Here is a 23,104-nt window from a genome sequence, read left to right on the forward strand (position 1 = left end):
CACAACGTTTTCAAAGAACTTGAGGTAGATAAAGTTTTACATGACAAATTTTGCTATTTATCAAAATTCATATACGTGCATATGTATACACACACACATATGTATATGTGTATATATATGTATATATCACTTGCATTATTTACTTAAAAAAGATAGCAGGTGCTACTTTGGGACTTACCTACCTACTTATAAATGCTGGAAGTTTAGGAGTTCAGTTGAACCCATGTTTCCTTGGGCTCCAGAGTTGTGAATTCACAACTACTCAATGCCTTCTACAGCTTTCTGCTCTTCTGACTCTATTAAACCCTTTCTTTGGTCCTGGCTTTCTCTGCTGTCAGCCTTTCTACTACCTCTCAAGCACCTTTCTTATTTATCTTACGCTGTTACAAGGATAATTAAGATCCTCAGATCTGAGATGGCATACAAATTCTAGGCACATAATGGTGTGGGGGAGAGATTCAGTTACTGGAAAACTGGCAGTAAGTTATTAACTGGTATTACTGTCAGTGCTGATTAAAAGGGACAATCTCCGTGATGGCATTATAAAATGGTCTTTACTTTACTCGTGGTGTTTTCTTGTTAATGCTGGAAAGTGTCATCTGTAGGGAAATCGAGGAATTACTGTTATTTTGTCTTAGAGATTTATTTTTGTTGCAACAAGGCAGTACTCAGTGACAGGATAAAAGTGCTCAAGGAGCTGATTTGGTCCTTTAAATGCAACAACTTTTTTTTTTTTCTTTTTTAATGTGTATTGGGGGTCACAAAAGACAAATTTTGTAATAGAAACATTTTCGGGTAATACTTTACTCCTGCCTGCTGTGCTTTCTTACCATTAAGGCCCTATACTCAAATTAAGTCAGAAGGAATAAGGCAGATGTTATTGTAATAAAAGAATAACTAAGTCCAATTTCTACTGCACCAGGCAACCCTCCAGCCAGGTGCTGTGGTGAATGTTGTGCAATCCAGAGACCAATTCCATGTAAAAACAGTGGTGCTCAAACGTTTGCTTACAATACAAAACATGTAAGTCCATAGGATTTCCATTTGATGTCATGTGCTTTTCTCCCCTTTTCATTGCTCTGATCTAACTCTCCTCACTTCAGTCTGGAATTGTTTTTGTTTACTTGCTAGGATAAACTCACTGTTTCTTCTTTCTTGTGTTCTTTTGCATGTTGTTGGTGCAGGCCCCCCAGGTCCCCCAGGTAAGACATTTTGACAACTGCAATAATGGTTTTGGGTAACAGAAACAGTTGTTGGTATAGATGTTGAACTATAGAAATGCATCTTTACAGTATAGTCTTCCTTTGCTAATTAGAATGAAGGAGAATAGAATGACTACTCGCCTTTATCACTTTCCTACTAATTCAACCTGTGCCCCTCTGGGGGCAGACGGGAGGTTGTGCTTTTGTGTTGGAGGTGAGAAAATAATATAATATTTGCCAGAGCATATTTGTTCAAAGCTAGATGGTGTTCAGATTTTTCTGGTAGCATTTAGGCAAAGAGCGTTGTAAAAGAGTAGCAGATTATTTTAATTTAATGCTATAAACAGCTCTTAGAAATGCTGATTATTGATTTCTGAAATTATGGTGAATGGTGACATTTCTGTTGTGCTGTTTGGCTTCTTCAGGGCCCCCCGGGCTCGATGGACTGCCCGGCTACAACGGCTCAGATGGAGCCCCAGGTGTCCCAGGGCAAAAGGGAGAACCAGGACTAAATGGAAAGAGAGGAAAAATGGGTATACTTTATTGTTAAATAAAATAAAATCAGTTCTGACTGTTATGTTCAGATGCAATTACTTTTAGACCTTTGTTACAGGGAGAAGGGATTCAGTGTTCACAAAGGATTTGCACATTTTAGAATTCTGTAATGTTCATTGTCTTGCACTAAGTTTTGTGGATCACTTCAGATGTATTCTAGACAGTGAAAAATGGTATAAATATATTATCAAATATTGCAAATTAAGGCTATAAAATAAACTTAATTGCACCTCAGTATTCCGAAATTTCTTGTAAATAATGTCATTATAAGAATATTTCCATTCCTTCAGCCTGCCAACATAAGGAATCTTTGACTTCAGAGGGCTTTAAAAATGAAGGCTGAGTTTGGGCCAGTTGTCTGTGGTTCTTTGAAGGCAGTACATCGTCTGTCACTTTAGTGTTCATCAACATTCTTTTTTGTTTCTTTAATGGGAAATGAAAGTGAAAGCCTATTTTTAGAGTCAGAGGGCAGTTGTGCAGAAGACACATTTCAGATTTCACCCCAAAACTAGAATTCTGTTTCTGGTTTCACAATTTCAATGTAAATAGTAATACTGTAAGTGGATGGACAAGCATTTTCTCCTCAAGTACTTGCTGATATAACGTGAACCCTTGGCCTGCAAGAACACTTCCATTTCTGGCTCTATCGCAGTTCACTTCTCTCTTCTAAAGCATAAAATACTGACATGAAGGCAGAGAGTGGAATGTTTTGGTGTCAGTTGTACAACCACACCATTGTGTTCCTTGTTGCAAAACGCTCCAGCCAAGGTTATGCAGAACAAATGAACGTCTTGTTAAAAACGTTACTCTGCTAAATAACCAAGCATAGGAGGCATGCAGAGTGATCGTGCTTGCAACAAGTGCATGTGGAGATGTTAGCGGGCAGTTACTTTAATGTTCTGCTGGGGCAAGGAAAAATGTTGGAAGTGCAATATGGCAAGCCACCGAACAACTTGGGTGGATGTATTTTGTACTTCAACAGAATGTATTGATTTTAGGAGTGGTATGCTTACCCACTTACCATGGGTAACTGTTCTTTGTACTGAAATGCTTTTTATTTCTAGGTGCGCCAGGACCAAAAGGTGACCAAGGGGAGAAAGGAGAACCTGGAGAAATAGGTTTACCTGGCAAGGATGGTATGCCTGGTGTGAAAGGTGCAAGAGGAGCAAAGGGAGAAAAGGGGGATGCAAACAACGATGTGATGTTGGAAGGTAGGAAGAAGCACACTCCCTTGCAACAGTGTACATGGTGGAGAAATAGACACTGTGCTTCTGTAGCATGAATGTGCTCTTAAGAGTTGGACCAGCCAACTCAGCCACTTCATCCACAGTGAAGTTTCTGGGCATTGCTACAGTTCAGATATTAGTCTCAAGGGTTTGTGCAGCTCCAAAAATAAAAAGGACTGCCCAGGGGATTGTGCTCCCTTAATAATGCAGTTCCTCACAAGAAGACTTACGTGGGCTTGGGTTGAGGTGGAATTCACCCTTTTACGTAAAGGAAGCATTGTGGCAACTGAACGTGTAAGCTGCTAAAACTGTAGTACTGGAGCCCTTTAAACTGAAGTCTTAGAGAACACTGTACAGAAGGCAGTTGTGCTTTATAACTCTCTAATATGCCTATAATCCAGACAGATTGAATTGCACTGATGTCCTGGAACCTATAAAGTGCTGGGTGGTTCACCTTCCAGGAGCCAGACTTGATGATCCTTATGTGTCCCTTCCAACTTGGGATGTTCTGTGATACTTTGACTCTAAGAATTAGCATTAGTTTATTGAGCTGTATTTTTTTTCTGTACACAAAAACTTCTTCAGAAGACAGAGGCTAATTTAGAGATTTCTATTAGGTCCATCACATGGACTCTCAGTTCTCTGCAGGTTGCATCCTTGCTTTCGGGCCCTGTGACATTGTGCTTTGCTTTGTATACAGGTGCAAAAGGTGAACCTGGACCACCGGGCCCCCCTGGGCCTCCTGGACCTCCAGGGCCTCCAGGAAAACGTAAAGGTAAAACACAGCTTCAGGAGAACGTGTACAGCAACAAATGCACAGGTTAGTCCTTTCCACTGTTCTTTTTAATACTATTGACAGGTTCAAGATTAAGCCCGTTGTTCTAAGTGTCATGAAACAGTGATTGGCTGTGAATTTCACAGCAGATACTGTTCTAGCCAAGATATGAACATCCAAACTGCCAGTTCAGAGACTGTCTGCTGAAATGCAGCAGCTGCACTCCTCTCTCCTCTCCCTCTCCCCTCCATATAGGGGTGGAGGAAAAAGGTACACACTGATGTTTGGAAATCTTACTTATTCTGTTGTAAAACTAAGCAGCTGTATTTTGTATGTATTTGAATTCTCAAATCACTGACATTTAGACCAATTTGACCAGAAGTGTTATCTCAGATCTGTTCTTATTGGTCATTTGGGAAGCAGTATGAGGTGAGACAAGCTGGTTGCTTGGATGCTCTGCAGTGTTTTGCTCAGCGTTCTTCAAGCACTGTTGTATTGTGATAACTGGAAAATATTAGATTGATCCGTCAGCTGATAATGGAAAGCAAAGAGAAGCTCTTGCTAGAACAGCATTTGTATTTCTATCTTGAAAATGGAAGAAAACTTTCAGTTTTGGATCTACATACTGGATCTGGCCCTTTTGTCCTTTACCCCAGATGGTATTACATTTGATGCCAGAGATGTGTCTTTCAGTGACTGTTGCTCCCTGTACAGTATTAGGATGATTTTTCCTCCTCACTGAGAAGTGATAGCAAAGAATGTCCCAGGTAGTAATTTTCCTTCTTTCACATTTTTCAGAAAAGAAGGGAGTTGTCTGTGGCAGTGTTGATTAAATGAGGTTTCTTTGGAAACTGGAAATGTATGAACTAGAACAAACATTGCAAGTGTGAAGCATGCAGAGTGATTCATCAGTCTCACCATTAATAGGGTGGTATTGATTGGATGTTGCAATAGTAAAGTTGAGGAGTGGGAGCATGGCTCTTCTCCAGCGCTTGGAAAAAGTCTTTCAGTGGTAATGGATTCAAAATACTATTCTCTCTTCTTTCTTCTGCCCATTTGTCATTAGCAGCCCTTCACCTTGCAGGCAAGGCACTCAGCCTTCAGGATGTCTAGCACCTGAATTGTTCACTGCAAGGAGATAACTAGTGATTAGCTACTAGCAATGTCCATTTCAGCTTGTAGGAGTTTTGAGTGAGCTAGGCCTGGTGTGTGTATTAATGTCATCTTTTTTTGGTAAGATGAAATATTTTTATTATAAATGCTGTTAACTGGTGAATATTTAATGCTGGCTGGAACATACACCAATTATTTCTGTCTCTTGAATGTAATTGTAGTAGCATGTGAGAATTTCGGTTGAGAGACGCTGGGTACTGAAGCATCAGAATGGAGCCCAAAGAGCCTCAGTTGATAGCTGAGCAGAAATTTGATGCTATTTGAAGTTCAGAAATGTGTGAAGTGCTGTGCAAGATCTAATTAGAGCATTTACTCAGGTAGCTTTTTTCCAGTTGTTGGTACTGTCTGAAGTTCTTTGGAGGGATAAACTTTATCTGATGGATTTCTGGTGGATTTGAAATCTCAGTGTGCAGGTGGGAGTTATACTCAAATAACTTTGCACAGAAGAGGTGCTCCTCAGTGAGCATTTAAATGTTATGAGTAGTGAATTGTGTGACCGTAACGCAAAAATAAATCATCTTTTCTTATATAATAATCATATCCCTTTGAAGATAGAGAATACATGTCCTGATTTACAGCTGTAATTAACTTATTGCATAAGAATGTAAGAATGGTTTCCATGAATCAGATTTTACCTGTTTCAAAATTTACTTTCCTTAAGAGAATAGAATAATTAGTTGCAAGCTCAGGTGCTTTGCTCCCACGATCCTGTTAGCCAATTCGAGAAGAAACAGCACATCCCTCACTCTGCCCTTCACATCCTCCCCCAGATTGACCATACCCATACTTCTAATGTCCTGTAAATTCTGTCAACTCTCAGCCAGAAGATTTTAGGATCAGAAGAACCACTGGGATATTTATTATTATTATTATTTTGGGTGGAAGGAAAGCAGTGGAAATTTCACATAGTGGTCTCTGATAGAAAACTTTCTAATCTTAATTGCTTTCTGTTTCATGCAGCTGAAAGTTCCCAGAGAGGTTTGCAAATGTTCTCAAATCCAAACAGTGCATTCATCTTCACAAGAAACATTGACCTGGTCCTTGACTATTCCACAGTGTTAGATAAACCACTGTATGAGGAGCTGTTCATGCAGTTAATTTTATCAGTTTCCTTGGGCTGAGACTAATAAACTTGTGTATCACAGCTTGTCATTTCTATGGGGTGGATTCCTTTCTTGAGATATTTTGAGAAGACTTTGAGATCAAAACCTGGAAGGAGTATTTGGGGGATTGCTGGGTTCCAGCTACAGGCACGTCTTCCCACCGCTGGATCGACTGTGCCTTTTTTAGGGGAGGAGTTGTGATCAATTACAACTTCAAATGTCATATCAGTAAGTGTTCTAGATAAATGGATGGGAGAAATATGTGTTGTTTTTGGTCTACCTTGGAGTATTTTCTTTCTGCATGAACAGAGAGAGGTTATAACCTAAGGAGGAAACAATGCAGTGCAATCTTCTCTTTCTTTCTTCAGTGTCATACTGCCCTCTCAGCTTTACTTTATGGCTACTTCGTATTTTTGCTACCTTGCTTGTTTCAATGTCATCACGTTCAGCATCACAGTCCTGCAAAGCCCAGGAATCAGTTGGAAAGCAACAGTGAAAATGTGTGAAATGTGTAAGGAGGTGAATGGTAAGAATAGGATTAGAAGAGGGGTGCAGTGGAATCAGGATGTCTTCAGCAGGGGACTGAGAACTATTTGTTCTCTGCAGTTTTTCATTGTAACAAAATAGAAATGTGCTGCATTGTTTTAAAGACAGAAGGTGCATCTGTGTTTACAGAAAAGGCTTTATAAATAATCTCATTTAAATGGTAAATGCTGCAGAAAGCCCAACCAGTTAACCTTCAAATTGTTGAGGAGAGGGGGAAAATGTTTGCAGTTTTGCTTCTTTGGTGAACCATTTCTCTATGGAAAGAATATGGTGTATGATTTCCCTTAGTCTTTTACGCTGGTTCTTTAATGGCACAGATGGCTGACCTGCATGCAGTGCTCAGTGTGTGTTAGCTATGGTTTACTGTTCTGGGGATTCATGGCAAGTTCAGAACTTCCATGGTTGTCTACAGAGTGCAGCCCCACTGCTGGTGGTGTGTCCAGATTTTGAGGCATGAGGTCCTTGAGTTTGGCCATTGCTCACTCCCAAGGAAGCAGATTTGGTATTATGGATAAGTCAGCCAGCTGGCAGCTGCCTCAGTTATCTGCTGCTATCTGAGGAGAGGGACAGCACTGCCTTTCAAAGCACCTACTCCAGAATTCTCAGCTAGAGGATGAAATCTGCTGAGCCAAACCAGTTGCTCCTCAAAGCTGCCTGCCAGCCTGACAACATCAAGGGAACAAACTCACCTGAACACTTAATTTGTTCATTTATTTAGATATCATCGATGACCAGAATCACTTAAGCGTTTCTCTAGGTGAAATAAAATCCCAAACATCATTTCTTTAGTTTAGTGAAGCCACTGATGTGTGTCTGTCATGTTGAATGTAGAAAGAAGTCACGTTTGACCCTTTCTCTCTGAAATCCAGGTGAGACGTGTGCTGTACCAAATGATGATACCTTGGCTGGAAAAGCTGAAGACAGACCCTCCGGTCATTCCAAAAAAGCTGGTAACCTGCTAGAATGTGAGCCTAACTGCTGCCTGCTGGGTTGCAGTCACACAGGTAACGGACGCGTGCTTTTTCTCTACTAGAGTGTGTCATAACATCTGTAGGAAGTCCAGTTCACTTTGTCAGTGTGCAGCAAACATTTGGAACGTGGATGCGGGAACCTGCGAACGTGAGCGATGAAAGGATTTGGCTTACCATGCACTTCTCAGGTATGGCACTGCTAGTTATCATCAAAGTCAGGCTTACTAACATTGCCTTCATAATTCCTTCAACACAGATTAATGTTTCAAACAAAGCACGATGGTTTTACCCACATCTTTCTGAGAATGTTTTCCATGTTACTGTAAAATACTTAGCTATGCATATGATGATAGACATTTCTAGTATTTTTCTGACGTTTTCAGAATCCAGTGTTGCCTCTGAATAGCCTGAGGATTTTTTTTTTTTTTTAGTGTCCATTGTCAATGTCTTTGTATTCTTGTCCTTTACCACTTCCTATGGTTTTAATTTAATCCCCTAAATTGTAGCTAGGACTTTGTCTTACCATTAAGGGAGAGTGTAAATGAATCAGATGCTATTTGAACTACATTATTGCAGGATCTTTTCCAGGATGTGAATGGAGGAAGGCAATATTGTCGCAGTTTAGCAAGTATGTTCAACATTAAGGCTGATTACTCAGTGGGAAGCTGCCCCTCAAACACCTCTGTTTGTTCTTGGTTTTGCTTCTGGATTATTTTATCATGTACCAGCATATTAAATTACTGTTGAAAACGTAAATATGATTATTGTCTGTCACAAACTTGATTCTGATTGAATTTTAACAGAGATTGAATTTTAGGGTAGGGATTTCAGAAACTAGGAAAATCAAATGATGGTCTTTTATTTTTTATCCTTTCATTTAGGAAACTCTATAAAAGAATATGAGAATTCCAATGCCTTGCTGAATGACAGCTACAGAATCATTAACATCACAGGATTCTTTTACGGTTGTGGTCACGCAGTACAAAACAATCACCTGTACTACCAAAAGGGAGGAACCAATGTCATTCTGAAGTAAGTCAAATATAATTTGCTTAAGGCTAATGAAGTGGTGGAAGGAGGAGCTGTATGTTAGCAATAGAGATGGACCTCAAAAAGCCAGGCCAGTTCTTTTGTACTGTTTCATTTCTTTTTGGTACTATCTAGCATAGGAAGAATGGAAGAAGTGGTTCAGAATTATTTTCAGAATAGAACAATTAACAGTTAACTGTCTAGAACATGGATCACTGGCCTTCCATGCTGTCTATGTGTGCATCATCTGTTGGAGCTGAGGAACTGGGCTTCTCAGCCCATTACTCTGCTGTGACAATTAGCTCTTTAATCACTGTACAGCTTTGTGTCCAGGCAGATAACTGTAGCAGTAACTATATGATGTTTGAGATGCAAATCAGTTGGTCCTTCAGATTTAAAAGATGCTGTGTGCAGAGATGGCAATGGATTTTTCTGTTGGAAATCCTGGGGTCCAGCAGGTTCCTATTATACACTGGGTGTTTTTGCACTTGGATTCTTTGCTACGTTCATAATTGGCAGAAAGAAATGTGATCTGAATAAGAAAAACAAGGGTCAGAAAAAAGTATATGATTAAAGAAAATAAGCTGTGTGTGTGTGTGTCTACCTGCATCAGCATAGCAATTGGTTCAGCCTCAGTCTGGGGGACACAGATAATGGGTTATACAACTGAAGCCCATTTATGGAACATGTTGGCTTACCAGACGTTCTTGCTGGGTTGATGCACATGTCTTGCTCTCAGATAGCACTGTTCTTTGCTGGTAAGGGTTGAGTTAATGCTGCTCATGCATGGGAATGCACCAAGGCACCTGCTGAGGACATAGCGACCTGTGATTGAAAGTTCCATTGTGGAGGAATCACTCCACTGTTTGGTTTCCTTCTAATAAATTTCTGTAACTCTCCCAGTACATTACCCTGAATTAGAACTGGAAATTACATCCTTATTTCTTCAGTTTCTACTGATGACAGACAATACTAATCAAAAACAGAATCTCATCTTGTGGGAAGAGCCAAAGAAATACAGCCCAAGGGCAAGTGAAAGATTGCATCTTCTTTCAAGCTCAGTTGACTCTGATGTCTGAGCCAAGAACATTATTGTACTTTGATGTCTCTACCCAAGCAGGTGTGCGTGCCTTCTTCCTATATTCATTTAGATGCTAAGGAATGTAAGCAAGCTGCTTGGATTCTATAATATTTGTTCTGCCAAAGACAAACTCATTTTTTGGCAACTTCCTTTAAATATCTGTAGGGATTTTTGTTTATACATTTTTAATGACCATCTCCGTCTAAACAGTGCATAGTGATAGGACAGAAGTTCCTCACCATTGCTTGGACACCCTTAATTTGGAACTGCCTTCATGCACAGAAGAACACAAGCTATTTGTGGAATCTTAGGACCTCTCCAAGAAGTTGCTCAGAATTTGCCTTTCTGTTCAGTTGTTCACTCTGAGGTTGTTTATTTTCAGCATAGAAAGGATTAGGCAGTGTGAAATTTGTTATAGTAAAATCCTTGATTCTTGGCTGCAAAAAAGCTTTTGTACTGATGTTGTGCAAAGAACAGGTGAGAAGGTGGCTGGATGATTTTGCAAGTGTTGGAAATATATGTAGAAGTTCCTTGTCACATTTACAGGCTGACAAAATTAGGTTTCTCTGATACCCTTAAGTAAGTTTTCTAGTGATGGGCAGATCCCTTGTATAAGGAATGCTTCATCCCTTCCACTTTTGTCTTGTAATGTTTTCCCACTTCTATTCATTTTGGTCTACTTACTAATCACAGTTGATCAGAATACTGCTTGTAGCTTGATGTGGTTGATGAGACATTGACCTGTATCTCACCATTTACCTCAAGGTGGTGGAAGATTAAGGACTTAATTGAACCATTTGGAGTTCTAGGCTACACAGCCCCCATGGAATGACAGGAGGGGGACCTCAGGAATGAAACCTCACTATTCTGCTTCAGAATTTTCACATAAAAAAGGAAAAGACAAGGTTTTCTATGTTGCAGATCTTGCTCGTTTCTAATGTATCTTGAGATGCTTTTTGCCTTGCTGACTCATATAGAAAAACCTCCTGAAGAAAACTGGCATTTCTATGGGACTGTTCCTGCTAGCCCTTGCAACAGGTTGTTTACAAATATGAAGTAAGTAATAAGTTTAACAGGGTCGACACATTTTTGGAAATCAACTCCAGCCCTAAAAGCATGTTTTAATGCAAACATCTACTGGAATATGGAGCTGCTGCAGAGCTGAGTTCTAGAAAAGCTGAAGTGAATCAGTTTTTGAGTTTTCTTTGGATCGTTTTCCTGCATGATTTGTCAGCGTTAAGTCTGCCCTTTCAGAAAAATATTTTTCCTCTATGTGAGGAAATTAGCTATATATATATATATATATATATGTTACAAAAATATTAGACAGTGAAATGTGCTTTGTTATAGAATGCATTACTTAAAAGGATAAAAGCATACTCTGCACTTACTAGAGTACTACACCACTCACTGATTAAATATTAACTGCAAATATGCTTTGATAGCAGCTGATTACCTTCTTGCACTTGTAAAAGAACTCAATTTTAAGGTGCTAAATGCCACTGTCTTTGGACTATCATCATATTAAGGAATTTCAAGGAATAAAACCACTTTTATACATCAGAGAGGAGCCATTCAGGCTGTCCTTTTGGAGGCATGAGGTCAGAATTTTGGATCTGCAAAACTAGCATTTTTATTCCTTTGATGTTCATTTGAGCAAATCACTGCATTGTCTTTTGAAGATAATTCAGATAAGCTCTAAGACTAGGTGAACCTGCCCAGAATTCATGCCAGTTCAGTCAATCACACTTTCTCCCTTTAGCTCCTGCCTAGTAGAAAGCAAATTTCTGTAGATTTCAGTTCACAAATTTGGGGCTTCACCTACTATCTCATTTTTTTCACACCTGTCCTTTCTTTTAGTTGGCTTTCTTCATCTCACTGATATTAATGTTCATAGACTAAATAAAAGTAAACTTACCAAAGTGAATTCATGCTCTTGTGTGCCCTAAATTGGTTATTATTGTCAAGTTTTCTCCTAGTGTTTTGGAAGGTGCTTTCAGTGGAGCACTTGATTTTAAAAGGTATCACTAGAATGGTCCTTAAGTATTTTCAACAATGCTTCTATCAGTAATAACATCTTCTGAATCAATCCAACCAACTGGTTGACATACAAGCAAACTTTTAACACAAGATACTGATATTTTATTTCCTTTCAGACTTGGGCTTGATAAAGCATCGCTGGGCATGCTGCTCATTGAGAATGCCTTGTATCATGGCCGTAACTACCTCTTTTCTAACTCGAAGACGTATTTCAACGTAGCAGTGGATGAAAAAGGACTCTGGATTATATATGCCTCAAGCACTGATGAAACAATAATAGTAGCACACATTGATGAAGAAACGTTCTCGGTCATTCGGCACATCAATACTACATATCCAAAGTCCAAAGCTGGTAATGCATTCATAGCATGTGGAGTTATGTATGTTACTGATACTAAGGACATGACAGTAAGTTTTGCTTTTGATTTACTGAAAGAAAAGCAGGTTGATGCAAGGTTTGAGTTACGGTCTTCACAGTCTGTTCTTGCTATGCTCTCCTACAGTCTAAGAGATAAGAATTTGTATACATGGGAGAATGGGAGTTTAATGGTATATCCAGTACATTTTGGTGGATGAATATACTTTAAAAAGGAAGGTTAGGAAGTCATGTTTGACTAAACAGATTATTTAAAGCTATCTGATATACATATTGGAGTCTCTTCACTCGGTATAGCCTTTCTGTTCACTGATGGTGGTTTGCATGCTTGCATAAAAGGGAAATCAGACCCCTTTGTATAAATGCACTTAAATCATACGGGCTATTTCTTCTTTTTGTTGTTCAGAGAATGACTGTTCAATATTACAGCTGGTACACAGTTACCACAGACTTGCTTTTGTTTTTCCCGTTCTTGAGGCGATAATTAGACCTAATGTATGTTGATTATTCCATGGTCCTGTGATCAGCAGTGACTATTTATAACTTTCAGTTGCAATCATCTTATCTGCAATCATTTTCTAGTCAGTGATTATGGTATAAGTGTCTAAATAATGAACTTGTGTACAAATACTTTCCTCTGTTATTTTCACTTAATACTTGCCCCTCTCCTCTGCGAACATATTTTTGACAAGGATATAAAGCTGTTAAAAGGAATGGAAAGAGTTGTTTAAATATCAAAAAGCAAAATCTTCAAATTTGAGAAGTCCAGCCAACTGTTACATCATTAAAAGCACAATCCAGCCCCAGATCCAAGGAAAATGGTAGTAATGGCATTATTAAATACTGAAGCATGTGAAACGGTGTTTAGTAAAGCAAATGTGGGAAGGAAAGTAACTGGGTATAAAATTGGAAGAAAACATGTACATTTTTAAATTAAAATTCCTGTTTAAACAGTGTTGTAGTTGCTTGTATTGTTGGAATCTCTTCCTTCCCCCTCACTGCCAGGGAAAGTCCACCATTTCGTAGAATTACACCTTACTAAGTGTTGTTACAAGGAAGGTGCATTTCTGATAAATTTTCCTCACACTTATTCATAGAAATGAAGTCACAAAATGGAGAGTGTACTTCTTTGCTGGTATTCTTTGAAAAATGAAATACCTGGAGCAGGATGGCCTGTATTTGTTATAGTGCTTAGTGACTTAATTTGTTGTTGGTTCAGAAAGTAGCCACTCACATTCAAACTTTTGGGAGCAAGAGGAGAAAAGTGATAGGAGCTTTTGATTTTAATTTTGTTCAGTGCTTCAGATTTCTAAATTTAACATTGGAACATCAATTGTGTCTTTGTGTGTTTCAGATCACACCCTCTGAAAACTTGAATTTCTAAGTTGTCTGTGCCTATTGGTAAATCTATGCAATTAATCCAAATATTTAAAAACAAAGTCTCTTGGTATCCAAGAGTATGCCTACTTGGTATCAGGGAGCAACTGAATGGATAAAAGGAATGCAGGATGATCTTTGCATGCAGAACTTAACAGATATACTACAAAAATAATGCTGCTGCAGCTGAGCTTCAGTGTGTGATACAGTGATGGCTGGGCCTGGGCAGTATCCTCTTCTCTTAGCATATCTGCTGGTTTCACTAAGGCCAGGATTTGGGCCTCCTGTGCTAAGCATAGATGTGCAGGTGGAGACAAAAAAGCACAATTAATACTCTGAACTAATATACACATCAGAACTCATGTGTCAAGACTTCTATCCACAACAATAACGCAAAACATCACAGTCCAGAATTACAGTCTAGGGGGAGGTTGTGATTTGTTTTTTTGTTTTTTGTTTTTTTTTAATTATGTTACTTATAAAGTAGACTTCTCAGTTTAAAAATAAATAAATAAATATCATCAGGGGTATATACTGGTGAAAATAGAGTTTAAGCCAGATTTGAAAATTTTTATAAAGCTTGCATATGTTAAATGCATGTTAAATTTCTGAATGTCATTGCTGACCCAGTCAGATCAACCTACTGGAGAAAGGCCAGCAAACTCCATCTCCTGCCTCAGTGGCAGAGCCAGGCTTGCATAAGAAGTGTTTCTTGCAGCTGCCTCAGTTGGAGGTGAAGAACATGTTAGCTTTACAATTTTCTAGGAAAGCTGAAAATGAAATGCAAACATTTTTCTTACTTGAGTATGGTCAGGTCAAGTCAAAGCTCGCTCATTCAGTCTCTAAGAAGTTCAGTTAAGTCTATTTAAATGTAAGAAAGTTCTGGAATGAACTGTTCCATGAAATAAAAGTAATTTATTTAACTTACAAAGGGAAAACTAAACAATGACATTTACTTTTCTTTCTTTTCCTACTTCACAGCCTGCAATTTAAGATTGCCTTTGGAGAAAGGTGCTTTTTATTCCAGTATATTTTACAATACAGCACAGACATCAAAATTTTCATTGGAAGAGTAAGACACTTCATTAACATTTAAATACGCAGACATCTTTTCCAGTGTCTTAAGAACATAGTTTTTGTTTACAACAGAAAAATACATCTGACAACAGTAGCTAGTTATATTACAAGCAAACAATATTGACCTCTGCATAGTTTATACAATATGCTGTGGTAATAATTTAATTACCAGTTTTATCCACTATTTACTAGCTGGCCACATAAAGCCTGACATTCATCTGAAATGTGGCATTGTATGTTCTATTGGTATTTTCTTATTAGCTTCATTTAATGAAGTATTTTCTGGACAAATGAATTTCAAAAACTAAAAGCTGACCAGAACCATGGGTGTCCTCACTACAAACATTTAATGCACACAGTACATTCCTAAAGTAAAGGCAGGTGGCCAATAGAGAACATAGCTGTCAGAAAGGAAGGGAAATAGTGTGCAAATTAAAACAAAAAAAAAGCATTTAAAAACGTTAATGTGCAAGTTTACAGTATCAACTATGTAGTAATACTAACTGGGAAAGAAATCTCAGCATAAAATGATACGTCTCACAGTACGTTCTTGATTGCACATTGTTCCACAGCATTTGCATCCATTACACGTTCTTGTGAAAACCAAATACACTGAGTACCTTTAATTAAAACTAAACTATTTTACAATGAGAAGTTGTAGACATGCTTCCATTAGTGGGAAAAATTGGAATAAAAATAATCAGAATCATATTAGAAATGCTTACTAACTTGTAGAGCCACAGTGCTTGTTAAGTGACTGACAGCTGTCAGGACCTTTACAATACACTTATACTTACTAAATGCAGCCTGTGGGTTACTGAGTAATACCCCACCCATGACAGATTGTACTGGGTTTTATTCTTGGCTTTTACAACACAGTACTCACATTTCCATCCCAGTGATCCTTATCGGGATATTCAAAATATACCTGTTGAAAAAGTACTGTATCTTTCCCCCCCCAGTAATACTTAATGTTGCTGTAATTGCTTTGAAAGGCAACAGAAAAATTCCACAGTGCATATCACTGCATTTTTTGAGACTTATAGGGACATTATATAAAAACAGGGTTAGCTGGCAGAAAGCTACAGAATGTCAAAAATGCCTGAAGGTATGTTGAAAGCGTTGGGAAGAACCCTCATTTTCAACGTGCCATCTGCTCCACAGGAGAAGATACGATTCCCTTGAATGGTTTCAATCTGGGTGACACCAGCACCAATATTTCTGAAAATGGACTGCTTAGCGTGTTCATTTTTAAATGAATGGATTAAATTGTAGCCAGTCAATCTCCACACCTGTATCAAAAGAATGACAAATGAGATGAAATGAAAATTAGAGGACTTTTATATTTTTTTCTCTAATGTTTCAGATTCTTGGCTCTTGTAAACCCTATTCAGCAAAGAGAGAGGATATTTTTTGTTGTCTATAAGCAAGAGTTGCCACAAGTCCAAGAGTCTTAAGAGGCTCTCGTTGAAGCATACAGCAAAACAGCTACCATAATGTAGGCAGCTGCTTACTTCACAGGGCAAAGCTGCTGTGCTACCTGATCTGAGGTGCTCATTGGCTTTCTCCCCATGGAAAGTACAAAAAGGTACAGGATGTGTTTAAAATAGAATCTTTCTGTGTTTTTTTTTGTTTTTGTTTTTGTTTGTTTTTGTTTTTGTTTGCCTACTGTTAAATCCCAGTAGCTGTCTTGTGCTACAGCGTCAACTGAAAAAAAGAACTTGGTATTACAGAAATGTTTAAAGATATTAAGGTTACTGAGTGCCCACTGTATTACAAGGAGACATATCCAAAGGCAAAACCACTACATCTTAAAGTGGAAAAAATAAGATTTTAGAATCATGAATTTTGCTTTAACCATTTAAAATTGCAATTTTAAAAAGACTTTTATCTTCTTTAGTGGAGAATACAGAGATATCAGGATATTTAATCTTATACTTGAAAGATAAAAGTAAGCATCCTATTTATCAAATGTAGAAGTTTTGTTACCACGTTCACATACCTATTTACAGCGTGCTGACCAAAATATATCTATGCACTACTTAAGATAAATACTCTTCTATTACAACTCAGCTTACCTTCATGTTACCTTCTGCTGAGCCTGTAACAAAATAGTCCTCAGAAGGATCCAGTGCAAGGGCCTTAACAGCTGAATCGTGTGCTTGGAAGGTATAAAGGATTTGCCTCTGTCTGATGTCAAAGATGCAGATGTATCCCTTCCTACCACCAGAAATCAGCAGCTGATGCTTAGGTGCATACTGTAGTACCGTGGCACCATGATCGTGACAAGTGAAGGCTGAAGAAGAAGGATGCCACAGTTTAATAAATTTGAAACTGTAAGTAGCTTTTGATCTTCACATGCATTTCTGTTACTAACTGTTTTCTGAATGTTTTCTAACTTGATAGATACATCCTTCATATGATAATGTTGTATCAGTTAACATCGGTTCTTTGCTCTTGTAAGGGCTACCTAGGTCTACTGAACAAGAAATATGCAGTCTAACTTATCTTTGTTAGAATATATATGAATTAAATATACTCAGTAAATAAATTATACATGAATTAATATACTTACATGAATTAAAAGAAAGTACAACATTCAACATATACATTAAACTAGATTAAAATAAAATACTAAAAAAAAAAAAAGAATGATACTATAGCTGAAGATAAAAATTAGAGTAAATATTAATTATCATATACACATTTATTATTATGTTATAATTTCCTAAACTCTATTTCTTAGGTGCCCTGCCTGGAATTCTTTAAAATGAGACAGAACTTCGGTGCAATCTGCTGGTTTAAAAGTATGAATCTAAGAATATACCTATTGTTTACACAGGTAATTGCTATATTCATTCCAGTACTGCAGTTATTTGCAGCTGTGTATGATAGTTGAATTTGCTCTTTTACAAATCCAAGCTCTCATATTAAGATTTCTATTAATTTTTCCTCCACAGTGCTAGGTGATAGAATTTTGCTTTAGTTTTTTTTACCTAAAGATGAATGTATTGAACTTGGTCAAATAGATAAAAACATCTTGTTAAGAATCCAGCCTGGCTACTGAGAGATAAAGACATTTTTTTTCTGATTTGCTTCTACTGTTACCTACAGTTGTCTTCTCTTGGTAGTTTAATAGAGTAGTGGATCTATGAATTGCTTGTTTAAGTGAAATTTTGCAAACACAGTCTTTAATAATGCAGCTTTGATTAAGTCACTTGTATAGATTTTTTAGGATTTTATTCAAATATTTCAGGCCTTATTGTAACAAAAATAGATCTAAGTGTGTTCATACTTTTCTCTGTGGAGTAAATAATGATAATGCTAGAGACATATATCAGACCTGGGACATGCAAACATACAGACAAATACATAGTCTAGCTCTCCAGCATGAATTTCTCTCCTTGCCCTGAAAATGCATTCTGTATTTTTCTTTATTCAGTGAGAAGCAGACATTATATTTTCACTGCAGCACTTACCATGTACAAGACTGTTACCAGATGAAACCAAAGTGTCCCAGAGGCACACATTTCTGAAAGAAAAAAAAGTCATTATGGTCTGCTGATAAGTGATTCATAGGGTGACGTGACTCAGACAGTGCTTATGTTCTATATCAAAGATTAGAAGGTAGAACTAAACAAGGAGCCCTCGACTCTCTGCAGTCGTTGGAGAGCATATGCAAAGATTTAAGATCTTAAATCTTTCTGTGGTCTTTTGTGCTTCGTAATAGAGACTGTACTTTCTGCCTCTAAGATGTATACTAACCCTAGGATGAACCAAAAGATTATTCAGGTTGCTCTTCTCAAAGAAAAAGAATTATCTTCCTTTTACTGAACATGTTTATCCTCACAGCAGCATGTCAGAACTTTCTGAACGTGGAACACCACGCAAAAACTTTTTTATTCTTAACCATTCCTCACTAAACTAAAAGTTAGAAAACAAATTTCTTTGAACAAGGAATGATGTTCAAAGAAATAATCTGTCAAGTCTGAGCAGTAACTAAACATGTAATGCTAAGCCTTAAAACATCAGCCACATATTAATGTTGACAAGCAGTGGGTTAGTAGACATCAATAGGTAGCTCTGGTGAAATGCCTCAGTTTCTTTAAACACACCTGTTGTCATTGGACTGCCCCGACGTGGCCACTAGACTTGAAGAGGTTATAAACGCAAAGTCACTTGTGGTTTTACTATGACACTGCCAACTCTATTAAAACAAAGCAAAAAAACAGAGAAGCAATCATATCAGTTACAGTCTGATGTGTAGCATCAAGTCAGTGCTACTACTATCAGTGTCATGTCACTGCTATCATATAGGAAACAGTCTTAAGGTTTTGAAAGCTGAAATAGTGACGCACGGTACAGATTGAAATCTCAGAAAATGAATCAGTGAATTAAAAAAAATCTAAAACAAATACTAAAATAATTGAACTATTAAAAAAAATCCACAATATCTTGTATCACATTAGCCTGAATTTCAAATAAAGCATGATCTTTTTGAGCTGTTAATTAGCCGTGAAGAGAGCGTTTTTACTATTTCTTGGGGCTGTAAAGTCCTTACTGCAAGCTCTAATTTTTATTTAATCAAGGGTAATGCTGATAGCATTTGTAATTGCATCACAGCTTACGGTCACTTTACAATTTGATTTTCAAATCAGTATTAGTGAAAATATGCATACAAATGAAGTATGCCAATTAAAAATAAGCAAAATAAAAATGCCTCAGTGAAACTCTTACAGTTTTGGTTTGTCTAAAGTCCTGAAGACTAAATTTTCTCTATGAGAACAAAAAAGCCCACAACTGTTAACTTACCAGATAAGGCTTAGGATTTGAGGTGGTTTGGTTTACTTGCCAAATACTTAGAAATCCTTCACCATCAGCAACACCACACTGCAAGGAACGAAATGCATTCATTAGCATAACTTTGAAAAACGAAGCTGGCTATTTCTCCCAGTTCCCTTCTCTTTGTCCATTATTTTCTGCAGCTTATCTACCTCACATATTCATTTTCGGCCACAGCGTGTTGCTCTTCTGTACTTTTTTTCTTGCTCTCCACTGTAGTGCAGTATATTTACTCTGTTCAACTAATGGGCTGTAAGCATGTCTTCAAGCTAACACACTCTTGTCAAAACTTTATTACAGCCAGAAAGCAAAGTATGAAGTACTTTTTGAACATCTGTATTTAGTTTAACATGAGTTTTTTTCTTCAAAATAGGCAAGTTCCATTTTTTTAATTAATGTTTGATTTAAAAGCTCACCACTTAGAAACAAATTACAGAAAAGTCTGAAAATAGGAAATATGACATGCAATATTGAGAAGTTTCTTGTCTCAAAATGTAGTTAATAAGGACTAGCCTGAAATCAACAGACAGATGAGGTAACTTTACAGCCCCCAAAACCTTTTTTTTTTTTTTTGAATGAATCATATTCAGCTTCCCTTACAAGAACATAAGGAAGAGGTTTCAGATCCAACTATGTTCTGTGTCAGATCAGTTAAATTTTAGAGGCATTAAAAATGTGTATGCATGTATGTCAGTTTAAGAATAAACTGTTTTGAGATTGCTTAGAATATGCAGAGAATAAACAGTTCTAGTAGGAAGGAATCTTTAAGAGAAGACAGTCAAGCTGATACGAATCAGGGCATTTTTCCTGCAATAGATTTTACTGTTGAAGTGTCAAGACAGTGCAGATAGATTACTGAAAATCTTGCTTTGTATTAATGTAACATCACACGAATCTGTGTGAAGCTGACAGGAAAGAAAGGAGAATAAAAATCACTGTTTATTACAGAACTCTCATATGCAGTAAAAATGAAATGGTCCTGGTTATGCCATCATTCTAGGATACATTTAACAGGAGTTTTCTGTATCACCAGATAGAACTGTTCTAGAGGTCACAGCATGATCAAATGTGTTCCATAAAAAATTGTAGATATTGTACTTACCTTATTGCCCTGGGAATTGAAATACATTCTTGTAACCCTGGCGTTCCCAGCCTGCTGAAAGCAGACCAATTGCTGTGGCCTTGTCCACTCAAACATTCGAACGCTCCCATCTTGTGCTCCTGTAAGATCTGGATTAAGAAATAGGTCTTCATTAGTACTACAGAATGGTATAGAAAAATGTCTGCTTCATACTGGCAAATGTGATTCACTTACAATACTGATGGACTGGATGTGAAGCCATTCTCTTGACGTTATTCAAATTTCTTTTAATAAGCTTTGTAAAAAAAACAAAAAAAATTGAAAAAAATCAAGGAAGAGATAAACACACTATTCAATTTTTCTTTATTCTGCTATATGGTAAATGTCCTCCACAGTTAAAATGCCTACAAACTAGCATTATTTGTATCTAATTATGTCTAGTTTTAGTACAGTAATTAAAGCCTGTTTTTGACAGTTTATTCAGTCATGAAATTTCAGATCATATTATCTTCCATTATACAGACAGCTGATGTAATGCTTTTTATATTAGTCCCAATGCAAGAGTAGTTTATAAAATTACTTTTAATTTTATTTTTTGAGAAATTGAAGGTCCTACTTCAAAACTCCCTCATAAAATCTTGTTTGCCTCATTATTTTTTAAGTCACAATAACTCTGTGCCACAATCTTAAAGATACATAGGGTGGTCTTCTTTTTGGCCAGGTCTTGGTCACTTTAGGCCTTTTATTTCAACACTGAAATAACACTACAATGAATTGTGTACTCAATGATACAGCAAAGAAGACAGTAGTCTACAGGGCTGCATGCAACAAAAGTACTTACCACACCAGCTCCAGTGCTAGTTTGACCAGTGCCTAGCCATGGCATAGATGAAGATGGTTGTATCTGACTCACTCCAAAAGATGGTGCAGTTGACTGAGTTAGTGTTGTGGTAGAACCACGAAAGTCAATATCATCAGAACTGTAAGAAAACAGCAGTGTTCTGCTTTAAACAAATGTTTCTTTGCCACCAACGCTGTTCACTTATCTCGTTGCTGTTAAGAGCCCAGGCAATGGACAGAGGAAGTGAATATAGGGAAGACTATAAATATATAACTTGTATTATGCACAAAAGCTTCCCCTATGCCCCACAGACATCAGTGTTTAACCTCAACATGTGCTTCTAAGATATTAAGAATATGAGCTCCCTTGAGGAGAATACTGCTGTTAAAAATATGGACAGAAAGATATTACAGCATCTGGTGTTCCTGGCCTGTGCATCTGTGTGTGTACCTATTCTGTGCAATGCAGTGTGGAGCAGGTAAGCGCTTGCTCTCAGCATGATAACGGAGGAGATCAGGCCACTGCACTAGACAGCTAGCATCAGGTACCAGAAGTAGGCTCAACACAGCAGTTTTGCAACTACAAGTGTTTCTGATGTAGAGCTTCTTTTATTAGCTTATACACCATGAGACTGTATTTCACTGAGCAGTGTAGGCATGCACCAAATACTCAAATGCCTCAAAAACTTAGTTCTATCACTTGTAAAACATACTAATGTTCCTTTGCTTTCTTCCACCACTACTCCTTTTGAAAATAATCTAAAATATAATCTAAAAAAGATTATGCAATTAACATTCTGTGCACTGGAATTCTACATACAGCCTCACAGTAAACCTGTATGCCCACTATTATCACAGAGAAATAATCCTACCTTTTTGACTCTCTGTCATATTCTTCCCCAATCCATATAAATGACTGAGCAGCCAGTAGAGCTGAAATATCAAGTTCTTGAACATCATGTGTAGATGCCAAAACAATTTCATTGCTGTTTGCCTGTGCAGCACAAATAGAAAATTTAAACTAATTTTAATTAAGATTATTCTACTGCATTTACTAGTAAAATTTGAGGCCTACCTTATTAACTGCAAATGCCATTATCATATCTGATTCTTTGTGAATTACTTTTGCTTTTCCTCCAGGGTAGCCAAGATCTGCTTCAACCTACAAAACATTTATGAGATATTTTAATTAGCATGAAAATCCATTTTGTAGTTGTACATTCAGAGTGCAAAAGTCTATACAAAATTCATGCAAGAAAAGTTCAGTGGCCTCAGCATCATTTAGCAAGCTAAACTTTAGACTTCTCAGACTCTTTTGTGTTCTAGAAGCCAGACGTTGTGTTTGAGTGTAAGAAACACAAAGTTGTGTGTACAACACTATTTACAAGGTGCTCACTCATCCCAATTACAGGACATCCAAAGTTAATTCACCAATTAAAAGCCTGCCACACAGACTACACAGAACACATAGCTTCTGTTAGTCACATTAGAGAAAGAAAAGCCAGTTCCACAGAACTTTTAAGAATGTGCTAGAGGTTTGGGAGAAGGGATACTACCTTGTTTTTGTGATCTTCTGCTACGCAGTTTTGTTTGACCTGCTCCACACGATCTTCTACAGACTACATAACATCACACAGTCACAAACACAAAACACATGCACAAACAAATATAAAAAAAGAATGAAACATTCCAAACTAGATTTTAAAGGCCACTCTGTCAGTAAATGATGACAAATGTATTTTTAACTTTTATAAAAGGCACAGGAACTAAGACAGGAATCTAAACAAACTCACTCAAAATGTAATGCCTC

The 23,104-nt window shown here is 37.4% G+C and overlaps 2 protein-coding genes across 9 annotated transcripts in view; one reads left to right on the top strand and one right to left on the bottom strand.

Annotated features, from left to right (window-relative positions):
* The window catches only part of GLDN (gliomedin), an 87,930-nt gene extending 74,920 nt beyond the window's left edge, over positions 1-13,010 (top strand). For 3 of the 4 annotated variants that reach the window (XM_090148904.1, XM_090148905.1, XM_090148903.1), the window contains 8 exons: positions 1,185-1,202; positions 1,628-1,735; positions 2,822-2,968; positions 3,684-3,803; positions 7,450-7,530; positions 7,614-7,739; positions 8,433-8,583; positions 11,818-13,007. In XM_090148904.1, coding sequence (XP_090005030.1) covers positions 1,185-1,202; positions 1,628-1,735; positions 2,822-2,968; positions 3,684-3,803; positions 7,450-7,530; positions 7,614-7,739; positions 8,433-8,583; positions 11,818-12,277 — 1,211 coding nt within the window. In that variant the 3' untranslated portion in view covers positions 12,278-13,007. Of the gene's footprint in view, positions 1-1,184; positions 1,203-1,627; positions 1,736-2,821; positions 2,969-3,683; positions 3,804-7,449; positions 7,531-7,613; positions 7,740-8,432; positions 8,584-11,817 lie in introns of all 4 variants that reach the window. The other variant, XM_031616587.2, reaches the window with a different exon arrangement.
* A 317-nt stretch (positions 13,011-13,327) lies between these two features.
* Positions 13,328-23,104, bottom strand: part of DMXL2 (Dmx like 2) — a 52,773-nt gene continuing 42,996 nt past the window's right edge. For 3 of the 5 annotated variants that reach the window (XM_090148878.1, XM_031616588.2, XM_090148880.1), the window contains 11 exons: positions 22,851-22,913; positions 22,370-22,456; positions 22,167-22,288; positions 21,296-21,434; positions 20,689-20,749; positions 20,476-20,603; positions 19,344-19,421; positions 18,647-18,738; positions 18,011-18,063; positions 16,610-16,827; positions 13,328-15,823 (listed from right to left, as the gene is read on the bottom strand). In XM_090148878.1, coding sequence (XP_090005004.1) covers positions 15,614-15,823; positions 16,610-16,827; positions 18,011-18,063; positions 18,647-18,738; positions 19,344-19,421; positions 20,476-20,603; positions 20,689-20,749; positions 21,296-21,434; positions 22,167-22,288; positions 22,370-22,456; positions 22,851-22,913 — 1,251 coding nt within the window. In that variant the 3' untranslated portion in view covers positions 13,328-15,613. The remainder of the gene's footprint in view (positions 15,824-16,609; positions 16,828-18,010; positions 18,064-18,646; positions 18,739-19,343; positions 19,422-20,475; positions 20,604-20,688; positions 20,750-21,295; positions 21,435-22,166; positions 22,289-22,369; positions 22,457-22,850; positions 22,914-23,104) is intronic. The other 2 variants (XM_090148879.1, XM_031616589.2) reach the window with 1 other exon arrangement.

This window comes from Phasianus colchicus, chromosome 12 (assembly GCF_987193195.1).
Source record: "Phasianus colchicus chromosome 12, bPhaCol1.hap1.1, whole genome shotgun sequence".
Lineage (NCBI taxonomy): Eukaryota > Metazoa > Chordata > Aves > Galliformes > Phasianidae > Phasianus > Phasianus colchicus.